This window comes from Schistocerca serialis, chromosome 10 (assembly GCF_023864345.2).
Source record: "Schistocerca serialis cubense isolate TAMUIC-IGC-003099 chromosome 10, iqSchSeri2.2, whole genome shotgun sequence".
NCBI classification, from domain to species: Eukaryota; Metazoa; Arthropoda; class Insecta; order Orthoptera; family Acrididae; genus Schistocerca; species Schistocerca serialis.
In genome coordinates, this window is record NC_064647.1 from 143,380,335 (window position 1) to 143,401,304 (window position 20,970).

General features: G+C 43.3%; 1 protein-coding gene across 4 annotated transcripts in view; it reads right to left on the bottom strand.

Annotated features, from left to right (window-relative positions):
• Window positions 1-20,970, bottom strand: part of LOC126424745 (protein sprint) — a 551,880-nt gene that overhangs the window by 80,302 nt on the left and 450,608 nt on the right. For all 4 annotated transcript variants that reach the window (XM_050087464.1, XM_050087463.1, XM_050087465.1 and 1 more), the window contains 2 exons: window positions 13,362-13,546; window positions 6,829-6,920 (listed from right to left, as the gene is read on the bottom strand). In XM_050087464.1, the coding sequence (XP_049943421.1) occupies window positions 6,829-6,920; window positions 13,362-13,546 (277 nt within the window). The remainder of the gene's footprint in view (window positions 1-6,828; window positions 6,921-13,361; window positions 13,547-20,970) is intronic.

Here is a 20,970-nt window from a genome sequence, read left to right on the forward strand (position 1 = left end):
AAATGACTGACGTCATTTCACTGTCACTAATAAACTGTAGAACGCGGTCAGCTGAGCGCGTGTCATCTGCTAAAATCGACGATAGATCAGGCGATAGCTGTAGACGGGAGCGTAACGGATTAAAATAGGGGCATTCAATTAAAAGGTGTCTGACCGTCCACAGCTGAGAGCAGTGGGGACAGAGTGGGGGAGGATCACCGCTTAAAAGATGTCGATGACTAAAAAGACAGTGCCCTATCCGGAGTCGAGCTAAAATTACCTCCTCCCGACGACGTGTTCGGGAGGAAGAGGTCCAAGCGCAAGGAAGGGCTTTCACTTCCCGCAATTTATTGTGGGGAAGTGTTGACCAATGCGCATGCCATAAATGAGCAGCTTGGCGACATAAAACGCTCCGTAGATCGGTAAACGGAAGAGACTGAATAGCTGGCCGAGGAAGAGAGACTGCAGCCTTGGCCGCTATATTGGCCGCCTCATTTCCACAGATACCAGCGTGTCCCGGGAGCCAGAGGAACGCCACTGAGACGCCCCCCAGGTGGAGCAAGCGCAGACAGTCCTGAATCCGGTGGATCAGAGGGTGCACAGGGTAAAGAGCTTGGAGACTTAGGAGAGAGCTGAGAGAATCTGAGCAGATTACGTACTGTATCCGCTGATGGCGGCGGATGTAGTGGACAGCCTGGAGAACAGCGTAAAGCTCCGCAGTATAAACCGAACACTGGTCGGGAAGCCGAAAGTTATTTGGGGTGTCGCCAACAATATAGGCACTCCCTACACCTAACGATGTTTGCGAGCCATCGGTGTAAATAAATGTGGCTTCCGTCATTTGTGCACATAGAGCAGCAAATGCCCGACGGTAAACAAGTGTAGGGGTACCATCCTTGGGAAATTGACATAGGTCTCTGAGCAAGTTGATCCGGGGACGGAGCCAAGGCGGTGCTGTACCCCAAGTTGTCAAGAAGGTTTTAGGAAAGCGGAAGGAAAGAGAATGGAGCAGTTGACGGAAGCGGACTCCCGGGGGTAGTAGGGAGGAGGAGCGGCCTGCATACCCGACATCAAAGGAGGCGTCGAAAAAAAGGTCATGCGCTGGATTAGCAGGCATGGAAGACAGATGGCTAGCATAACGACTCGGAAGGACTGCCCGCCGATTGGACAGCGGAGGTTCAGCAGTCTCAGCATAAAGGCTTTCCACAGGGCTGGTGTAAAAAGCTCCAGATACTAAACGTAATCCACGGTGGTGGATAGAGTCGAGACGCCGAAGAATAGACGGCCGAGCAGAGGAGTAGACTATGCTTCCATAATCCAATTTCGAGCGCACTAAGGCGCGATAGAGGCGGAGAAGGACCACTCGGTCCGCTCCCCAAGAGGTACCATTCAGGACACGGAGGGCGTTAAGCGAACGCAGACAGCGAGCCGAAAGATAGGAAACGTGGGAGGACCAGCACAGTTTTCTGTCAAACATAAGACCCTAGAATTTAGCGACGTCGGAAAACGGAAGGTTGACAGGACCTAGATGTAAGGAGGGCGGAAGAAACTCCTTACGTCGCCAAAAATTTACACAAACGGTCTTACTGGGTGAGAAACGGAAGCCGGTTTCGATGCTCCACGAGTGGAGGCGATCGAGACATCCTTGAAGACGTCTTTCAAGAAGGCTGGTCCGTTGAGAGCTGTAGTAGATCGCAAAATCGTCCACAAAGAGGGAGCCCGAGACATCAGGAAGGAGACAATCCATAATTGGATTAATGGCGATGGTAAACAGTACAACACTCAGCACGGAGCCCTGGGGTACCCCGTTTTCTTGGGAGAAAGTACGGGAGAGAGTAGTGTTCACCCGCACCCTAAATGTGCGCTCTGCCATAAATTCGCGAAGAAAAAGGGGCAGCCGGCCTCGAAAGCCCCAAGAGAACAGTGTGCGGAGAATGCCTGTCCTCCAACAGGTGTCGTATGCTCTCTCCAGATCAAAAAATATTGCTACCGTTTGGCGTTTCCGGAGAAAATTGTTCATGATATAAGTGGAGAGAGCAACAAGATGGTCAACGGCAGAACGATGCTTTCGGAATCCGCATTGGGCTGGTGTTAAAAGACTGCGGGACTCCAGCCACCAAGCTAAACGGTAATTCACCATACGCTCCAAAACCTTACAGACACTACTCGTGAGAGAAATGGGGCGATAGCTAGAGGGGAGATGTTTGTCCTTTCCAGGTTTCGGAACGGGAACGACAATAGCTTCCCGCCATCGCCTGGGAAAGGTACTGTCGGTCCAAATTCGATTATAAAGGCGAAGGAGGTAACGCAGGCTATGGGTTGATAAATGCAGCAACATTTGGACATGGATACCATCCGGTCCTGGGGCGGAGGAGCGAGAAGAAGAGAGTGCATGTTGGAGTTCGCGCATGGAGAAAACAGTATTGTAGCTTTCGCGATTGTGAGAGGAGAAAGCAAGATGTCACACTTCCGCTGCACGTTTCTTCGGGAGAAACGCTGGCGGGTAATTTGAAGAGCTCGAAATCTCAGCAAAGTGCTGACCCAATGAGTTAGAAATTGCGACGGGGTCCACTAAGGTATCATGCGCGACAGTGAGCCCAGAGACCGGGGAGAAACTAGGCGCGCCTGAGAACCGTCGAAGCCGACTCCAAACTTCCGAGGAGGGAGTGAAGGTGTTAAATGAGCTAATAAAGTATTTCCAGCTTGCCTTCTTGCTATCGCGGATGACGCGACGGCATCGCGCACGGAGCTGCTTATATCGGATACAGTTGGCCAAAGTTGGATGGTGACGGAAAATGCGAAGAGCACGTCGCCGCTCACGTATTGCGTCACGGCATGCCTCGTTCCACCAAGGAACTGGAGGGCGCCGGGGCAATTCGGAGGTGCGTGGTATTGAACGTTCCGCAGCTGTGAGAATAACGTCGGTAAAATGTGTGACCTCCTCGTCGACGCTGGGAAAGCGACGGTCATCGAATGTCGCTAGAGACGAAAAAAGTGTCCAATCGGCTTGGGCAAACTTCCAGCGACGCGAGCGCATATATGGCAGTTGAGGTTGCAGTCGAAGAACACATGGAAAGTGGTCACTGGAGTGTGTATCATCAAGGGCGAACCATTCGAAGCGCCGAGCTAGCGGAACAGTACCGACCGCAAGGTCCAAATGAGATAAATTTGCCGTGGAGGCAGACAAAAATGTGGGGACCCCAGTGTTGAGGCAGACTAGATCCGCTTGGTGGAAGACGTCTAGCAATAGTGAGCCACGTGGACAAGGATGTGGAGATCCCCAAAGCGGGTGGTGGGCATTGAAGTCCCCAACCAGCAAATAGGGGGGCGGAAGCTGATCAAGAAGATAAAGGAGATCAGCTCGTGCCATTGGTGTAGACGATGGAATGTATACCGTACAAAGAGAGAACGTGTATCCAGAAAGGGAAAGACGGACGGCGACAGCTTGGAAGGAAGTGTTTAAGGGGATTGGGTGATAATGGAGAGTATCATGGAGCAGAATCATGAGTCCTCCATGGGCTGGAGTGCCTTCAACAGAGGGGAGGTCATATCGGACGGACTGAAAATGAGGGAGAACAAAGCGGTCATGGGGACGCAGCTTTGTTTCCTGAAGACAGAAGATGACCGGCGAGTAGGATCGTAAGAGGATCGACAATTCCTCCCGATTGGCGCGAATGCCGCGGATATTCCAGTGGATAATGGACATAGGGTGAACAGAAAATGGAGGAACGTGACCAAGGGTGCTGTCAACTCAACGACTGCTCAGAGCTTGCGACCGACAGCATGGAATGGCATTCAGTCGAAGGCAGAAGATCCTGATCCATAGGTTGGTCAGGAGCAGCTCCTGCCACCAACGATCGGCCAGTTGACCGGCCACCAGCAGTGCGCCTCGGCGACACAGAAGATGGCCGAGGGCGATTTCCGCCAGGTGGTGCTGTAGATGGGACACGCCTTGGCGGAGAAGGAGAGGAACTGTGTTTCTTCGTAGCCTTCTTAGAAGTATGATGTTTAGATGAAGGAGGAACCGATGGTTGTGAAGTTGCGGTACGTAAAAACTCTTCACGAGAATGCTCTTTTTTCGAAGACTTGGCGTCTGACTTTTGGGCTCGAGATTTAACAGAACCCGATGAAGGGTGAGCCATAGAGTGGGCAGGCGAAAGGGGTGAGGTTGAACAGGCGATCTTTGCGCTGGCCGATCTGACGACCGTGGTACTAAAGGTGAAGTCGCAAGTCTGCGTGGCCGCCTCCTTTGTTGGTCGAGGAGAAGCAAGGACAGCGCTGTATTTACCTTTCTGAGGCACGGTGGGCTGTCGACTGGCGAGTAACTTTCGAGCAGCAAAGGTCGACACCTTTTCCTTCACTCTTATTTCCTGGATGAGCTTTTCATCCTTAAAAACGGGGCAATCTCGAGAGGAGGCAGCGTGGTCACCCATACAGTTGATGCAGCGAGGGGATGGAGGTGGACAAGCACCCTCATGGGCATCCTTGCCACAAGTAACACATTTGGCCGGATTGGAACAGGACTGGCTGGTATGATTGAACCGCTGACATCGATAGCAACGCGTAGGGTTTGGGACATAAGGGCGAACGGAAATTATCTCATAGCCTGCTTTGATTTTTGATGGGAGTTGAACTTTGTCAAATGTCAAGAAGACAGTGCGGGTTGGAATGATGTTCGAATCAACCCTTTTCATAACCCGATGAACAGCTGTGACGCCCTGGTCAGACAGGTAATGCTGAATTTCTTCGTCAGACAATCCATCGAGGGAGCGCGTATAAACGACTCCACGCGAGGAATTTAAGGTACGGTGCGGTTCCACCCGGACAGGGAAGGTGTGGAGCAGAGAAGTACGCAGCAATTTTTGAGCCTGGAGGGCACTGTGTGTTTCTAACAACAGGGTGCCGTTCCGTAATCTGGAACAAGACTTTACAGGACCCGCAATTGCGTCGACACCTTTCTGTATAATGAAAGGGTTGACCGTGGAAAAGTCGTGACCTTCGTCAGACCGAGAAACAACAAGGAACTGTGGCAACGATGGAAGAACAGTCTGTGGCTGAGACTCAGTGAACTTACGTTTGTGAGCAGACATAGTGGAAGGTGAGGAAACCATTGCGGAAGAATCCCCCATGATTACCGGCGTCTCCGATGGCGCGCTCCTCCCTTGTGGGGGCCCTCGCCGAGGGCACACCCGCCTTAGGTGATTGTTCACACCTCAGGTCACACCTCCCGACAAACGGACGGAGGGACCAATCGGCACTTTCGGAAGGTATCAGCTCGGGTAATCACCCCTCCCTGGGCCTGGCCGTTACCAGGGGGTACGTACGTGTCCTACCTGTCTACCCGGGGCGGGGAATTACGCGTTACCCCGTCACCGGCTACGCATGGAAGTGCGTGGGTCGGCCTTCAGACACGCACAGGGAGGAAAGAAGAGAAAGGGAAAGGAAAGAAGAGGGGGTCTCAAACGCCGTAGCGGAGAAAAGGGCAAGGAGAAGAGGGAAGGAAAAGAGAAGGACAGAGGAAGGACGAGGACTGGCAAGTGTAAGAGCAAGGAATTTGGAACAGTTTCGAGCGTCCGTCTCCGGACGTAGGCACAAACCATACTCCCAGAGGGGGAGAAAGGAAGGAAAGAGACAGAGGTGAGGGGGGGGGGGGGGCGAAGATGGGGGACGGGGAGGGATGCGGAAAGGGAAGGGAAGGTATGCAGCCCGGAAAAGGAAGGAGGGCCACATTAGCTCGGGGTCCCGTGCTCGCTACGCACGTGTCCACAAAAGAGTTGTGGACCCCCTGGGGGGACATTGAATGGTGCGAACCAAATCTAACTCCTCAGTTTGAGAAAAGTACACTTGTCCTTTTGTGTAGAATCTTGAACATGATAATAGTCACTACCTACATGAAATGTCAACAATGTAAGACAGTTACACTGTTACATCATATACAACAACTAATTTCCAAACTTCAATGAAAGTGTTGATTCTATTAGTAATTAATGAACAAACACTACAGTCGAAGTTTGTAAGATATTAAAATATAGCAATGTTTGTGGTGCTGCACACATAAGTTGCCCACTAATTTTCCATTGCTGATTTTTGGAGAAAAAAATCAGCTTACATTCAGGCAAATAGAATGTTTTATTGTTTACATAACCTTTGGCAAACTTAAAGTATAAAACTGTGCTGAATAGTTCAACTAATGGATCCAGCAAACAGTTTTTACACTAGTAGGTACGACTATAAAAGAGAAGTTATGTGAGAGAGGGAGCCGTTCATTTTTAGGTCCATCACAATTAGTGATGGTTTTCCTTCTTTATTTTATCTCCTCCTCCCCTTCTTCCAATACTTGTCTTGTTCTGTTAGAAAAGACTAACAATAAAAAGGGAATGCTGGCCACTGTTACAACCCCCCCCCCCCCCAAACCATTTTTTAATGTCCGGTTGTGCACATGGAATAATGTTTAATACTTGTTATTTTACACACACACACACACACACACACACACACACACACACACACACACACACACACACACACACACACACAGACACACACAAGGAAATTGTAAAAAAGTTTTCATTAAATGTTACCAAAATGTATTAATTAATTAATTATGTATTGAGGGCTACAAACTTCTCAAACACGAACAATCTACACTAACTAGACAAGAATGGACTGAGGGTAAAAAATAATGCATATACACATTGCTGTCCTTGTATAGCAAGTATGTCTTCACAGTTAGATGTGGTTGAAAGACTTACTGCTTCAGACTGGGAGCATATTGTCAAACTGTGGTTGACAGTTGAGGATAATTCTGATAGTAACACCGCAGACAAGATTGGTCACAGACATACTCACCCTGCCCAAGCAATGCAAGGGAAGAAAGCTGCTGCCTGTTCCGTGCCTCCCTCAGAGCGCGAGGTAATGTCAGCTGCACAGGGAGCTCGTCACTGAAACACAAACAGATGCAGAATACGGCAGATGATAAATAAATTAATTCAAAGCAGGCAGTGAAATGGACTCCAAAATTTTTGATTGGACCACCTCCCACAGAAAAATAAGCTCAAGAAGCTTTGATAAACCGATAAATTGTTGGACAAGACACCGAAAATGCACTGGAAAAAATATTCACAAGGTTCCTCATCCTGTATCTTTAAGGTATATAGTGCAGAAAGGTGATACACAATACATATCAAAAGGAACAGTGAACTGGTTACAACACAAGAAAACATAAAAAATGAAAAGTCTTTTGTGGCTCAAAACGAATACTGCCCGTCCACTTCTAAAAACTCATCACTGCGGCCCATCCATTCCCGATACCATTTTTTAATGTATCACAACTATGGTTGTGCACATGGAATAATGTTTAATACTTGTTATTACACACACACACACACACACACACACACACACACACACACACACACACACACACACACACAAAGGAAATTGTATCAAAGTTTTCATTGAATGTTACCAAAATGTAATAATTAATTAATTATGTATTGAGGGCTACAAACTTCTCAAACAGGAACAATCTACACAAACTAGACAAGAATGGACTGAGGGTAAAAAAATAATGCATATACACATTGCTGTCCTTGTATAGCAAGTATGTCTTCACAGTTAGATGTGGTTAAAAGACTTACTGCTTCAGACTGGGAGCATAATGTCAAACTGTGGTTGACAGAAGTTGAGGATAATTCTGATAGCAACACCACTGACACACTTCAGTTCCACTGGCCCCCGCCCTCCAATACTAAATTGGTGATCCCTTGATGCCTCAGAATATGCCCTACCAGCTGATCCCTTCTTCTAGTCAAGTTGTGCCACAAATTTCTCTTCTCTCTAATTCTATTCAATACCTCATCATTAGTTATGTGATCTACCCATCTAATCTTCAGCCCTCTTCTGTTGCACATAACTTCTATGAATCATTAGTCTGCAACAGAAGTTCTCTAAATTCAACAAGAAATCACAAATTATTTTCCAGTGAAATTAAATCTGGTTCTGTTCTTGATTATCAGTAAATCTCCATACTCAAAGAACATAATAATTCACATTTCTCAATGACTTACTTTTATTTCCATTCTATTTCTTGCAAGTCCCCTCCTTTTATATATCTATGCTATTGGTTTGGTCTTCAGCCTAGAGACTGGTTTGATGCAGCTCTCCATGCTACTCTATCCTGAGCAAGCTTCTTCATCTCGCAGTACCTACTGCAACCTACATCCTTCTGAATCTGTTTAGTGTATTCATCTCTTGGTCTCCCTCTACGATTTTTACCCTCCACGCTGCCCTCCGATACTAAATTGGTGATCCCTTGATGCCTCAGAATATGCCCTACCAACTGATCCCTTCTTCTAGTCAAGTTGTGCCACAAATTTCTCTTCTCTCTAATTCTATTCAATACCTCATCATTAGTTATGTGATCTACCCATCTAATCTTCAGCCCTCTTCTGTAGCACCAGATATCGAAAGCTTCTATTCTCTTCTTGTCTAAACTATTTATCGTCCACGTTTCACTTCCATACATGGCTACACTCCATACAAATACTTTCAGAAACGACTTCGTGACACTTAAATCTATACTCAATGTTAACAAATTTCTCTTCTTCAGAAACGCTTTCCTTGCCATTGTCAGTCTACGTTTTATATCCTCTCTACTTCGACCGTTGTAAGTTATTTTGCTCCTTTACTATTTTAAGTGTCTCATTTCCTGATCTAATTCCAGCAGCATCACCCGATTTAATTTGACTACAGTTCATTATCCTTCTTTTGCTTTTGTTGATGTTCATCTTATATCCTCCTTTCAAAACACTCTCCATTCCATTCAACTGCTCTTCCAAGTCCTTTGCTGTCTCTGATAGAATTACAATGTCGTTGGCGAACCTCAAAGCTTTTATTTCTTCTCCATGGATTTTAATTCCTACTCCGAATTTTTCTTTTTTTTCTAATACTGCTTCCTCAATATACAGATTGAATTACACCTAGGATTGGTTACAACGCTGTTCACTCCCTTCTCAATCACTGCTTCCCTTTCATGTCCCTCGACTCTTATAACTGCCATCTGGTTTCTGTACAAATTGTAAATAGCCTTTCGCTCCCTGTATTTTACTCCTGCCACCTTCAGAATTTGAAAGAGAGTATTCCAGTCAACATTGTGAAAAGCTTTCTCTAAGTCTACAAATGCTAGAAACGTAGGTTTGTCTTTCCTTAATATATTTTCTAAGATAAGTCATAGGGTCAGTATTGCCTCGCGTGTTCCAATATTTCTACGGAGTCCAAACTGATCTTCCTCAAGGTCGCCTTCTACCCATTTTTCCATTCGTCTGTAAAGAATTCGTGTTAGTATTTTGCAGCCATGGCTTATTATATATCTATAGTGTACCTTGATTCATATACCTTCCTTATGTTATTTTACTCAGTCTTAGACATCTCTTCCCTCTTTTCAAATTTGACATTAACTTGCTCCCTACCCTTCCATCAGCAGAATACTCCCTGCCATTGCTGGGATCTAGTTTTGTAAACGACATAATCTCTGTGACTGAAATAGCTTTCCCTGGTCCTTTGTTACCAAAACAGAATAGCTGTGACCAACCCTGATGGGCCACCTGTCATCATTTTCAGCACATAACAAGTATTTGATGAAATTATTGCAACAGAAATAATCACTGATGCCCACATAATGGGAAAAAACTGCAGTCTTTCCACAGAGATTAAGTGACTGGTTGCTAAAAATCTTTTGTTTTCCATATATTTTTACAATACAATCACATGAGCGTTCCACAACACTGTGCCCAATTTTCAAGAGGGAGGGGAGATAGGGTGAAGGGGAGTGGCTCACAGGCACTCTACATGGTGATGTGTCTACACTAGCCATACGTACTTTATCTACACCTTCTGTAGCTACTGTAGTGCAGCTGTATGCCTTTTTAAACTAAAATTTTGAATAAAAGTGCCTTTAAAGGATTTTCTACCAGATTCTAAAATTACTTCAAATTTTTTAGTTATACTTAATCCAAAAATGTAAGAATAATTAAGTTGGTCATGGAGTCTCCTACCCCCCCCCCCCCCCCTTGCCCAATAGTAGATGTGACCAAGCACAACAAATGCCTTACTCAATAAATGACAGTTTTGTGGTAATATCATACAATCAAATTTATGCGTATGCATAGCAATAATGGTCTCAACAAAGAGGGAAGTATTACCCAACGGAAAATCAAGCAGAACTTCGGCACAAAGGAAGCTCATGCAAGCAAAGGTAGATGTGATAGTCAGAAAAGGGCAACAAAATTCTAAGAGATACAACAGCGGCAAATTGAGAAAGAAAACTGTTGTACATTCGAAGTATGAAGAAGTTTCCAAAAGAAGTGGTGAATAATTTTTCTCGGGAACTTTTTATGTTAACTATTTCAAATATCTGCAGTATTTAACCATACTGAAGTTTCATTTTAGTAAAAATTTAAGCAGATATTGTTCAATATATTACGATTACATAAACTCAAAAAATATGTTTTTGGAGACAGTGCTAAAAGAGATTTTCGTCTCTGAACCATTAGTATGTTTAAGAAGTTTCTTGTTAACCTTCCGGCGGGCGTCCCATGTGTACAGTGCGCCAATCATAAATAACATTGTCTTGCGCCATTCCATTGTTGTTTTATAATAGCGAGACCGTACCCATTCTTTCATTATTGATTCAGCTATCATGGTGATACGCTACCAGTCAAAATGAGCAGCAGTAATTATATATACGATCAGGGCAAGAAAATTGTGGTGTCACCGCCAGGTGGTAGCCTTTAAATCGGCCGCGGTCCGTTAGTAGACGTCGGACCCGCGTATCGCCACTATCAGTGATTGCAGACCGAGCGTCGCCACACGGCAGGTCTAGAGAGACTTCCTAGCATTCGCCCCAGTTGTACAACCGACTTTGCTAGCGATGGTTCACTGACAAAATACGCTCTCATTTGCCGAGACGATAGTTAGCATAGCCTTCAGCTACATTTGCTACGACCTAGCAAGGCGCCATTATCAGTTGCTATTGATCTTGTAATTCATGTACCGTCAGACCGACGTTCACCATTAATGAATTAAAGTTAAGTATTCCACCAGCTACGTCCGTTTTTCTGAAGTCTAATTTCCCTTTCCTGTTCCAGACCTCACGCCAGCCTGCGTGAGCTAAAACGCGTGCCTTTCGGCTTCCTCTAGTATTCCTGGGTTGGCTCTCCTGCCAATGCACATCAAAAATGACCCAGATTCCGAGCTAGCAGCACAACCCCACAATGAAGCAGTTACCTACGAGCTAATAATCACATATATTGTTGGCAGGAATTTGATGCAACTGCGCTCTTTAATACTTTTAGTGTGTCATTTTTGCATGATAACACTTGTACGCAGCAACAGAGTGATGTAATGAAAATTTGGAGCCGAACTCACTGGTGAACAAATGAACACCGACTGGGCTGGGACACACAACCACAATTACACTGTTTTGGTGAAGTACAATGTGCTTTTACGACCTTATTTGTGAAAATACGTGTTATATTTAAGTGTGCTTCACAACATCTTAATATGATGCTGAGAATGAAAGGGCTTGCCACACGAAAACTTTAGTAAAAACCATCATATGCGCGAAATATGGCGACAAACTAAATTACGTTTAGAGCATAAAATGATAGGTTAACTCCCAACAAAATTTCTCATCAACATCGTTCAGCTGCAGATGACAAGCCACCTGTAATAAATAATGCACAAATGGTCCTGAAAGATCATGCACACCAAGTGTAAAGGTATTAACAAAATGAAACGAATTATTGTTTGAACTAAATATCCACATAACTTTGTAATCATTTAGTAAAAATGTGCACATTACAATTAAATAAAACAAACCCACTGTTGATAGCACAGTGGTGCTGAAACACGTTTGGGAATTTGGAAAAAAGCGAGGTTTCGCATAACTGGCGGACCTTACATCCAACAATACGTACAATAGTGTTTGCAAGTCGTGTTTTTGTTGAACGTTACCGTTTCTCCGTGGTAAGGAACGCTAGCCCTTCTATGCAATGTTCTCTATGCGAGACGGACGTGACTTAACGACTGCCTCAGTGAATTCTCAGATGACAGCTTTGATGACAGTGATAATGATTTAGTGATCACGATACCAATTCGGAACAGGAAACTGAAAGTGATGACAACGCGACAGGTGATGACAATGGAGAAGCGTACTTCTTTGGTACAAACAAAAAGATGATTTCGATGGTTGGTTGACAGCGAGTCGTCGGTCCCATCTGATTAGGGAAGGATTGGGAAGGAAATCGACCGTGCCCTTTCAAAGGAATCATCCCGGCATTTGCCTGAAGTGATTTAGGGAAATCACGGAAAACCTAAATCAGGATGTGCTCGCTCGGTTTGATTTCGATGGACAAAATAGAAGGCGCGCTAACTAACATAAGAACAAGGCAACTCAACATTACCTTGCAGCTGCCTGGACTGCAACAGATTCCGATAAGTCTCGGAGAAAACGTGCTGTTTTGGAGATACTGGCCTCAAATATAGAAATAATGTTTTGAATAACGGTAAACATCAGCCTTTTGCAGTCCTTGTTTGAAGTGGAAAAGAAGAAATCCGTGTCAACAGTGTGGTGTTCCGATTTGTTTGGAGAATTGTAGGAGGATTTGCATGAAATGCATGCAGGCTGAAAGATATTAAAATTTGATTCAGGACCCCAGAAGAATTCACAAGATAATTACTTCTTGATTTTTAAAATAAAAATTTGGAAAATTTCTCCATTGATGGAATCATGGGGTGGAATAATTTCTCTAAGGCTGGAATGATGAGTAATAAAGTCTGGTTGCGAACACAATTTGTGATAACCGAAATGTGTTTTTGCAAACAGTTATGTTGCGAATTTGAAATACTATCTCCCTGACCATAATCTGTGAGTGAGCAGGGAGGTAACTGCGTGTTGTTATTTTAGCAATACATACAATAAAAATGAACTGCATATTTTGCTGTGATTAGTTTAGAAAGTGTTTTAAATTCTGCAGTGTTTGAAAAATTCAAATTCTCATGAAGCCTGTTTCGAAGAAGTGTAACGAACAACAGGAAGTCATGAAAATATACCGGTATGCTGAAGCACTGTGGATAGACACGAATGAACAGACCCCGACTTTGTCCGCCACCTGTACCTAATGTTGTCCGATCGGTTGTACTGACACGACCACTGGCTGGTCGGAACTCGTTACAGCATTGTGAAATGTTCGTGTTTACACAACAGTGAGATGACCTTGCAAAACAAAGTGCTACGGCAAAAGAATTTGCCGTCCACTGTTGTTAAACTTGTGCCTAGATATCACACGGATACACTCTAGACAAGCAGAGTTTGCACTTACCAGCACTGTGAGTAGTGTGCGACGAGCGACGGGATGTTGTCGAAGCGGTTGTCGGAGCTCTCGAGCCCGAGGCGGCCGCCGTGCGCCTGCACCAGGTAGTGCTCGATGTAAGGACCCTTGCCCGCCGGCAGCCGCACGGATATCGCCATCGTGTCAGGCTGGCTCGACTGCCGCACCACGAAGTTCTGCAGGCAGAGAGCAGGCACAAGCTGTCTGGCGGCCGAATAATCGATCTGTACTGTCTAAGTCAAAGGAGACCGGCCCTTTAGCTTACGCCGGAATTACACTATCAAATTTCTTTGTCAAAGATGTGATCAAATATTCCGTCAAATATGTTTGAGAAAGATCTTTGACGTAGCGCTAGAAGGGGTATTACACTGTCATCATACTTTTCGTCAAAGTTCAAGATGGCTGACAACAACAACTTGTCATTAACTGCAGCAGTTGCATGTACCACAATTGCACTGTGCGCACATGCGGAAGAGAAGCGGGAGAAAAATGGAAACATACCTGGGTGAAGCCGTGGGTTTTACGACGACACGATAAAAGCGTTCAACAAAACTTGTTACATGAGCTTATAGTGGAGGACGTCAAGTCGTATATCAATTACTTAAGAATGGATGAGCATACATTTCTGTATGTGCTCAGTGAACTGTATCTTCATATCACAAAGCACAATATTCACTTAAGAACTGCTACATCTGCAGAAGACAGGCTCACTGTAACAGTCCGATTCCTTGCTACAGGAGAGGGTTAGGTTAAGTTAGGTCAGGTCAGGTCTCCAATCTTCTTCAACTATTTTTGTATTCAGGGTGCCTCACGCTGTAAAGCGCCTCATCAGCTTCATACATCTCTATTAATTCTTTAGTTGTCGGCACACACCAATTGTATTTGCCGGCAATGTTTATAAAAGCACTACCGACGACAGAACACTGCAGCGATGCTAGCGCTCCATGTGGTAACATGTCACATTGCAGTGAACAGAAGACAAGCGACTTCTTTGATCAAATCTACAGCGAGGCCCTAGATTTGATCAAATATTGGATGACATTTGACAAAGTTCCTTATTACACCATCAAATATTATTGACAAAGAAATTTTATAGTGTAATACCGGCCTTACACGGGCCACATTAGAAGAGGATTTGTATTTTTTGGTCTCACTTAACATACTTAGCACTAGCAATAACAACGGAGAACAAAAAAGGACTGGATCGGATCGACGAGATATATCATCGTGTGGCGGGAGTTTCAAATTGAAAGTAGTCTCTTTAGGCCGGTATTACACTATCATATTTCTTTGTCAAAGGTGATATATCGAATATTTATGTCAAACAAATTTAATGGTGTAATAGGGAACTTTGTCAACTCTCGCCTGTCGCCAAATAAATGTGTTCAATTCTTGGGCCTCGCCGTAGATTTGATCATAAAAGTCGTTTCTAAGTTCTAGGGGACTGATGACCCCAGAAGTCAAGTCCGATAGTGCTCAGAGCCATTTTAACCATTTTTGACTAGGGTGGGGGTGAGCAAGTGTCACATCGCATGCTATTAATTGTGTGTTGGTGGGCAGGGGGAATATGCTGCAGGTGACTTCTTGTCCACAACCACCGCTACAACCAGCCACTCCTACGTCTGGAAACATCCGGGCAGCCTTTCAGCAAGCCGAACAGACGACGTGATCACATTCTAAAACAAAAAAATTCTTTCTTAGGTCTCCACTCTACTTTTGTCTGTTTTTGAACTCTGGATGCCACAAGTTAAAAAGCGCTTCATCTGTTTTCGTAGTTCTTATTAATTTTGTAGTTATTGGAACACTAATCCCATTAATTAAATTATTCCAAAATGAAAATAGTTCTTATTGCCCACATACTATACGAAGCATTTATTTACCTTCACACATTCTCTCTTCAGTGTTTTATAAATCGCTTCACACGTTTCTGGAATTATTTTGATTAATGTGCAATGTGATATTCGAGTGCTGCGTTGTAAACTAGAGTAGCTCACTCCTGTATCAAGAAATCACAGTTCGCCTGTCTTCGGCAAATATAGCTTTTCTCAACAGAGTATTCTGTTTTGTAATATGAAAGCCACTCCACTGAGCAAATACTGAAATACACTGTCATCCAATCGCAAGTAATTTATATATAAGACTTGACGTCCTCCACTTGCGCTCTCGTAACAAATTTTGCTGAATGTGACATCTTCAACTTTTGTAGTCCTGTCTTCCTCAGTTGCGTGTAATATTACGGTATATTGATAATTTTTTGCTGAATGTTTTTATTATCTCGACGTCATACCTATGGCTTCATCCAAGTATGTTTCCTTTTTTCCATCGCTTTTCTTAGAAACACACACACTATGCAATTGTGGTACTAGCAACTGCAGCGCATAGCGACAAGTTGTTGTTCGCCATCTTGAAATTTGACGAAAAAATATGACGACAGAGTAACACCCCTTTTAAGCACCACGTCAAAGATCTATGTCAAAGAAATTCGATACCGGCCATAAAAACCATCGATTTGTACTAAATCAGGGGTGATCGACCTCTTAGTTTAGCCGGGCCGCATTTGAAGAGAACGAGTACTTTGGGCCGCATATAACATTAGCACTAACAACAGCAGAGAACAAAAAAAAATGAATGGACCGACGAGACAAATCATCGTGTAGCGGGAGTTTCAATTGAAAGTACTCTGTTTATCATAACTGTACGTAATCGAAATTTTACAGTATATTTTTATTTATTTTTATTTTTTACCGATCTTGTGACACATGTTCACTTCTTGGGCCGCGCTGATACTAGCTTTGAGCTGCATGCGGCCCGCGGGTTGGTCTCCCCTTGTTTAAATCTCAAATCTGACAAAAATATTACGTGATCTATCAACTTACACTTTTTCTTCCGCCTGGTACTGTCACTTAGAGACAAGCTTCCAGAACTTGGAACAAAATACTACGGACCTTGGAGTGGGAGGAATACATAAAAGGCTAATTCACACTGGCTTTCACGTCAATTCACTTAGCCCAGACCGAAAGGTGAAAGTGAGGTTATTATGAGTTACAATCCGTTACACAAAAAGTCAGAGTATGATATCGGAATTGAGGAACTAATAACGATAAAGTTTATTAATGGCCAAGGAAAACTTCGTAACGCACGTTCTTGATCAATTATGTGTTGTGAAGTGCTGCGAAGCGGAACCTTTCAAAACATCGACTTTCTTTTTGCTATCGAAAATATATACTTACACACTAAACAGTATTTATAACAAAGTAAACATGACCCGTTTACGATTATGTTTTTACGTAATTAATAACGTTATAAACAACTTATTTTTTCTCCTTCATTAGAGCTCATTTTTCACTTAATATTTTGTTTTATGAAAATTGGTTGACTGACCTGTGTTCTTATTTCTATGCACCTTAGGCGTCAGCTCTGTCCTGCTATTGTAAAACGTAAATAATATTTCACTTTCAAATATCTGACCTCTCTTGTGGATGAATATTCAATCGAAAAATTTGAAATGCATTGTGGAATATTTCGGTGTTAAACATCGCTTTTGTGAAAAACTCTCTCTTTACACACACTAAGTGTTGAGTGCTATTGACAAGGGATTTAAAATTGATTCCGCATTTCTAGATTTCCGGAAGGCTTTTGACACTGTACCACACCAGCAGCCTGTGGTGAAATTGCGGGCTTATGGAATATCGTCCCAGTTATGTGACTGGATTCGTAATTTCCTGTCAGAGAGGTCACAGATCGTAGTAATTGACGGAAAGTCTTCGAGTAAAAACAGAAGTGATTTTTGGCGTTCCCCCAGGTAGTGTTATAGGCCCTCTGCTGTTCCTTATCCACGTAAATCATTTGGGAGACAATCTGAACAGCCGTCTTAGGTTGGTTGCTGTCGTTTATCATCTGCAAAAAGATTTTGAAAAGATATCTGTATGGTGCGAAAATTGAGAATTGACCCTAAATAATGAAAAGTGTGAGGTCTCCTACATTAGTGCTAAAAGGAATCCGTTAAACTTCGATTACCAAATAAATCGGTCAAATCTAAAGGCCGTAAAATGAACTAAATACCTAAGAATTACCATTACGAACAATTTAAATTGGAAACAACACATAGAAAATGTTGTGGGGAAGACAAACCAAAGAACACTTAGAAAATACAACAGATCTACTTAAGAGACTGCCTACACAACGCTTGTCCGCCCTCATTTGGTATAGTGCTCCGCGGTCTGGGATCTCACCAGACAGGATTAACGGATTGCATCGAGAAAGTTCAAGGAAGAGCAGAGCATTTTGTACGAGGGTCACTCCAAAAGAAATGCACACTAATTTTTTTAATCGATCTTTTATTCTACATGTTTGAAAGTTTTGCAGTGTGTAGATACATCCTTTAGGAACAATATATTCATTTTTCCACATAATTTCCATCCCTCTCAACTGCCTCACGCCATCTTGGAACCAGCGCCTGTATATCCGCACGGTAAAATTCTGGACCAACCTGTTGGAGCCACTGTTTGGCAGCGTGCACAAGGGAGTCATCATCTTCTAACCTTGTTCCACGAAGAGTGTCTTCCAGTTTCTCAAAGAGATGATAGTCACGTGGAGCCAGGTCAGGACTGTAAGGCGGTTGTTTCAGCGTTGTCCATCCGAATTTTGTGATCGCTTCCATGGTTTTTTGACTGACATGTGGTCGTACATTGTGCAGCAGCAAAACATCCTGCTTTTGCCGATGTACGTCGAACACGACTCAGTCGAGCTTGAAGTTTCTTCAGTGTCTTCACATATGCATCAGAATTTATCGTGGTTCCACTTGGCATGATGTCCACAAGCAAGTGTCCTTCGGAATCGAAAAACACCGTAGCCATAACTTTTCCAGTATAAGGTGTGGTTTCGATTATTTTTTTCTTGGGTGAATTTGCATGATGCCACTCCATTGATTGCCTCTTCGTCTCTGGTGAAAAATGATGGGGCCATGTTTCATCACATGTCACAATTCTTCCAAGAAATTCATCTCCACCATTCTCGTACTGTTCCAAAAGTTCGCTCCATACCGTTTTTCTTGTTTCTTTGTGAGCCATTGTCAACATCTTGGAAACCCACCTGGCACAAACCTTTTTCAACACTTTCAGTATTCTGCAAACACTTCCTTCCCCTATCCCAACGTAGCGTGACAATTCGTTCACTGTGATGCGTCTGTCAGCAGTCACCAATTCGTTAACACTCTGCACATTGTCTGGAGTGTGTGCAGTACGAGGCCTGCCGCTGAGAAGACAATCCTCTATATTGCCGTGCCCGCTTTCATCGCGTAACCTGCTTGCCCACCGACTAACTGTACTGCGATCGACAGCAGCAACTCCATACACCTTTTCCAACCTCTTGTGGATGTTTCCCACTGTCTCGTTTTCACAGCACAGGAATTCTATGACAGCATGTTGCTTCTGACGAACAAGTGTAGCAGCCATCTTGAAGACATGATGTGACGGCGACAATCATGGGAACAGGTTGAACTAAATTTGAAAACAAGCGGGAAGGATGTATCTACACACTGTAAAACTTTCACACATGCAGAGTGAAAACTGTATTTTTACAAAAGAGTGTGCATTTCTTTCGGAGTGACCCTCGGTATCACTGACATGATACAGGAATTTGGGTGGACACCACTAAACCAAAGGCGTTTTTCGTTGCGGCGGAATTTTCTCACGAAATTTCAATCACCAGCTATCTATTCCGAATGCGAAAGTATTCTGTTGATGCCGATCTACATGGGGAGAAACGATCGTCATAATAAAATCAGGGAAATCAGAGCTTGAACAGAATGATAGTGTCTGCCGTTTCGGCGCTTTTCGAGATTAGAATTATTGTGAAGGTAGTTCGATGAATCCTCTGCCAGGTACTAGAGTGTGATTTGCGGAGTATCCGTGATGTGAAGTGAGGGCCATAGTGAAATGTCCTTATAGAAGATTGTGAAAGATCAAGCTGGAGGAAAAGTGTTTACATACTGGCTGAACGAAGGCAGTATTTTCCATGCCATGAGTTACGCCCTCTTAAGGCTTAAACAGAGTTCCTAACTGCAATACCTTTGGCATAAGAATATAGCTCTTAATGAATAAATTATGACCGCATTTTAACTTTTTAAATTCGGTCAATAACTGTATGAAATATTGAAAAACATATTTTTGTTGCTCCTGGAAGCCAGGCAGCCTGCAAATGGGATCGAGCCCCGGATTAGCCGCTTATTAATTACAGAGGTGGACCCAAATTAAAGGCAAAACATTTTTTGTCATGACAGGCGTAAGCACGATCAGAAAACATAACAGAATAATTATAAACGCAGCGATCAGTTTCTTGTAATGAAATCAAACTGGTGACCGCTTAGCTTTTGATGCATGATCGGAGCATTAGGCGTCCCATAGCACTCTGCTTATCTCCTGTTATTTGATTTCTGACCGAGTTCCCGGTTTCGAGCTTACTAAGACCTAGTTTATAAGATTTCGTTCACATAATATGATTAGATTAGTCCAGTTCAGTAGCGGAAAAGTTTACCATATGTCGGAAATTCGGTGCGTCGTCGGGAAATGCATTTCCCCATATATTAGCTTTATAATTTGTTGCCGTAAATAAAACTCAAATAAAAAGACAGCGCAGTCTATTCAGAACGCACTTGTGTCAGTTTCATGTTTCTGCACTGAATAATTTGCGAGTTAAACGAAATAACTGTGCATCTGTTTTACAAAAATCACATCAAATCGACATCATCATCGTTCCAGGAAGGTTACTAGTAATTGTGTTTCACTCTTTACAGACATTGCTTTCAAACGTAACTACATTACTCACGTCAGTAAAGCTGCTGGTTTGTAGACGATTTGTAGTTAGAGTGACGCATACATTTCAGCATACTTCACAGATGTGTATGCATCAAAGCCATTTTAAAATTCTGTATAGAAAATTTGCATGTAACATTTCAAGTTTTTCATTTGCACGAAAATAAATGAATCGTATATTTTTAAAGTGGATTGAATCAACTGAGGCACATTTGTGGGAAACAAACGAAACTTTAATTTGTATAATAATTTTATATGGCGATCTGTATTGGTATTTTTATGTTCCACGATGCAGTCAGACAAGAGACTGAATTTCTAATGTTATATTTTAGTAATGTAATTAATCATTAAAAACTGGAAACTGATGCTTTAAGAAAAGAAAAACGTAAAAGATACTGAAATCGTGCACTCCTTTTTATTCACATCAACACTATCACGACTGCAAACAGTATGACCCGTACAATTCTGTTTGAATATAGTAATACATCATTCTACAAGAATAATCAGTATCTCACAGTCCAATGACTCGTCGTCTTGGCTGTCGTTCATTACAGACCTCTTCAAAATTTCTTCGTAGATAGTTGCCTTTTTCTAACGCCGCATTCCTTACCACAGGGTATGGAACTGTGTCCTCTCACCAGAAATTAATGTTCAGTTTCCCAGGATTGGTTGAGCACAAGGGAAATCTATTGGCTGTGAGAGTGTAATTCTTATCCTGAATTGAGCAGTTGTCAGAGAACAAACGAAGTTGGGTGTATTCTTGTAGTATACTCTTGGAAGCATTCTTT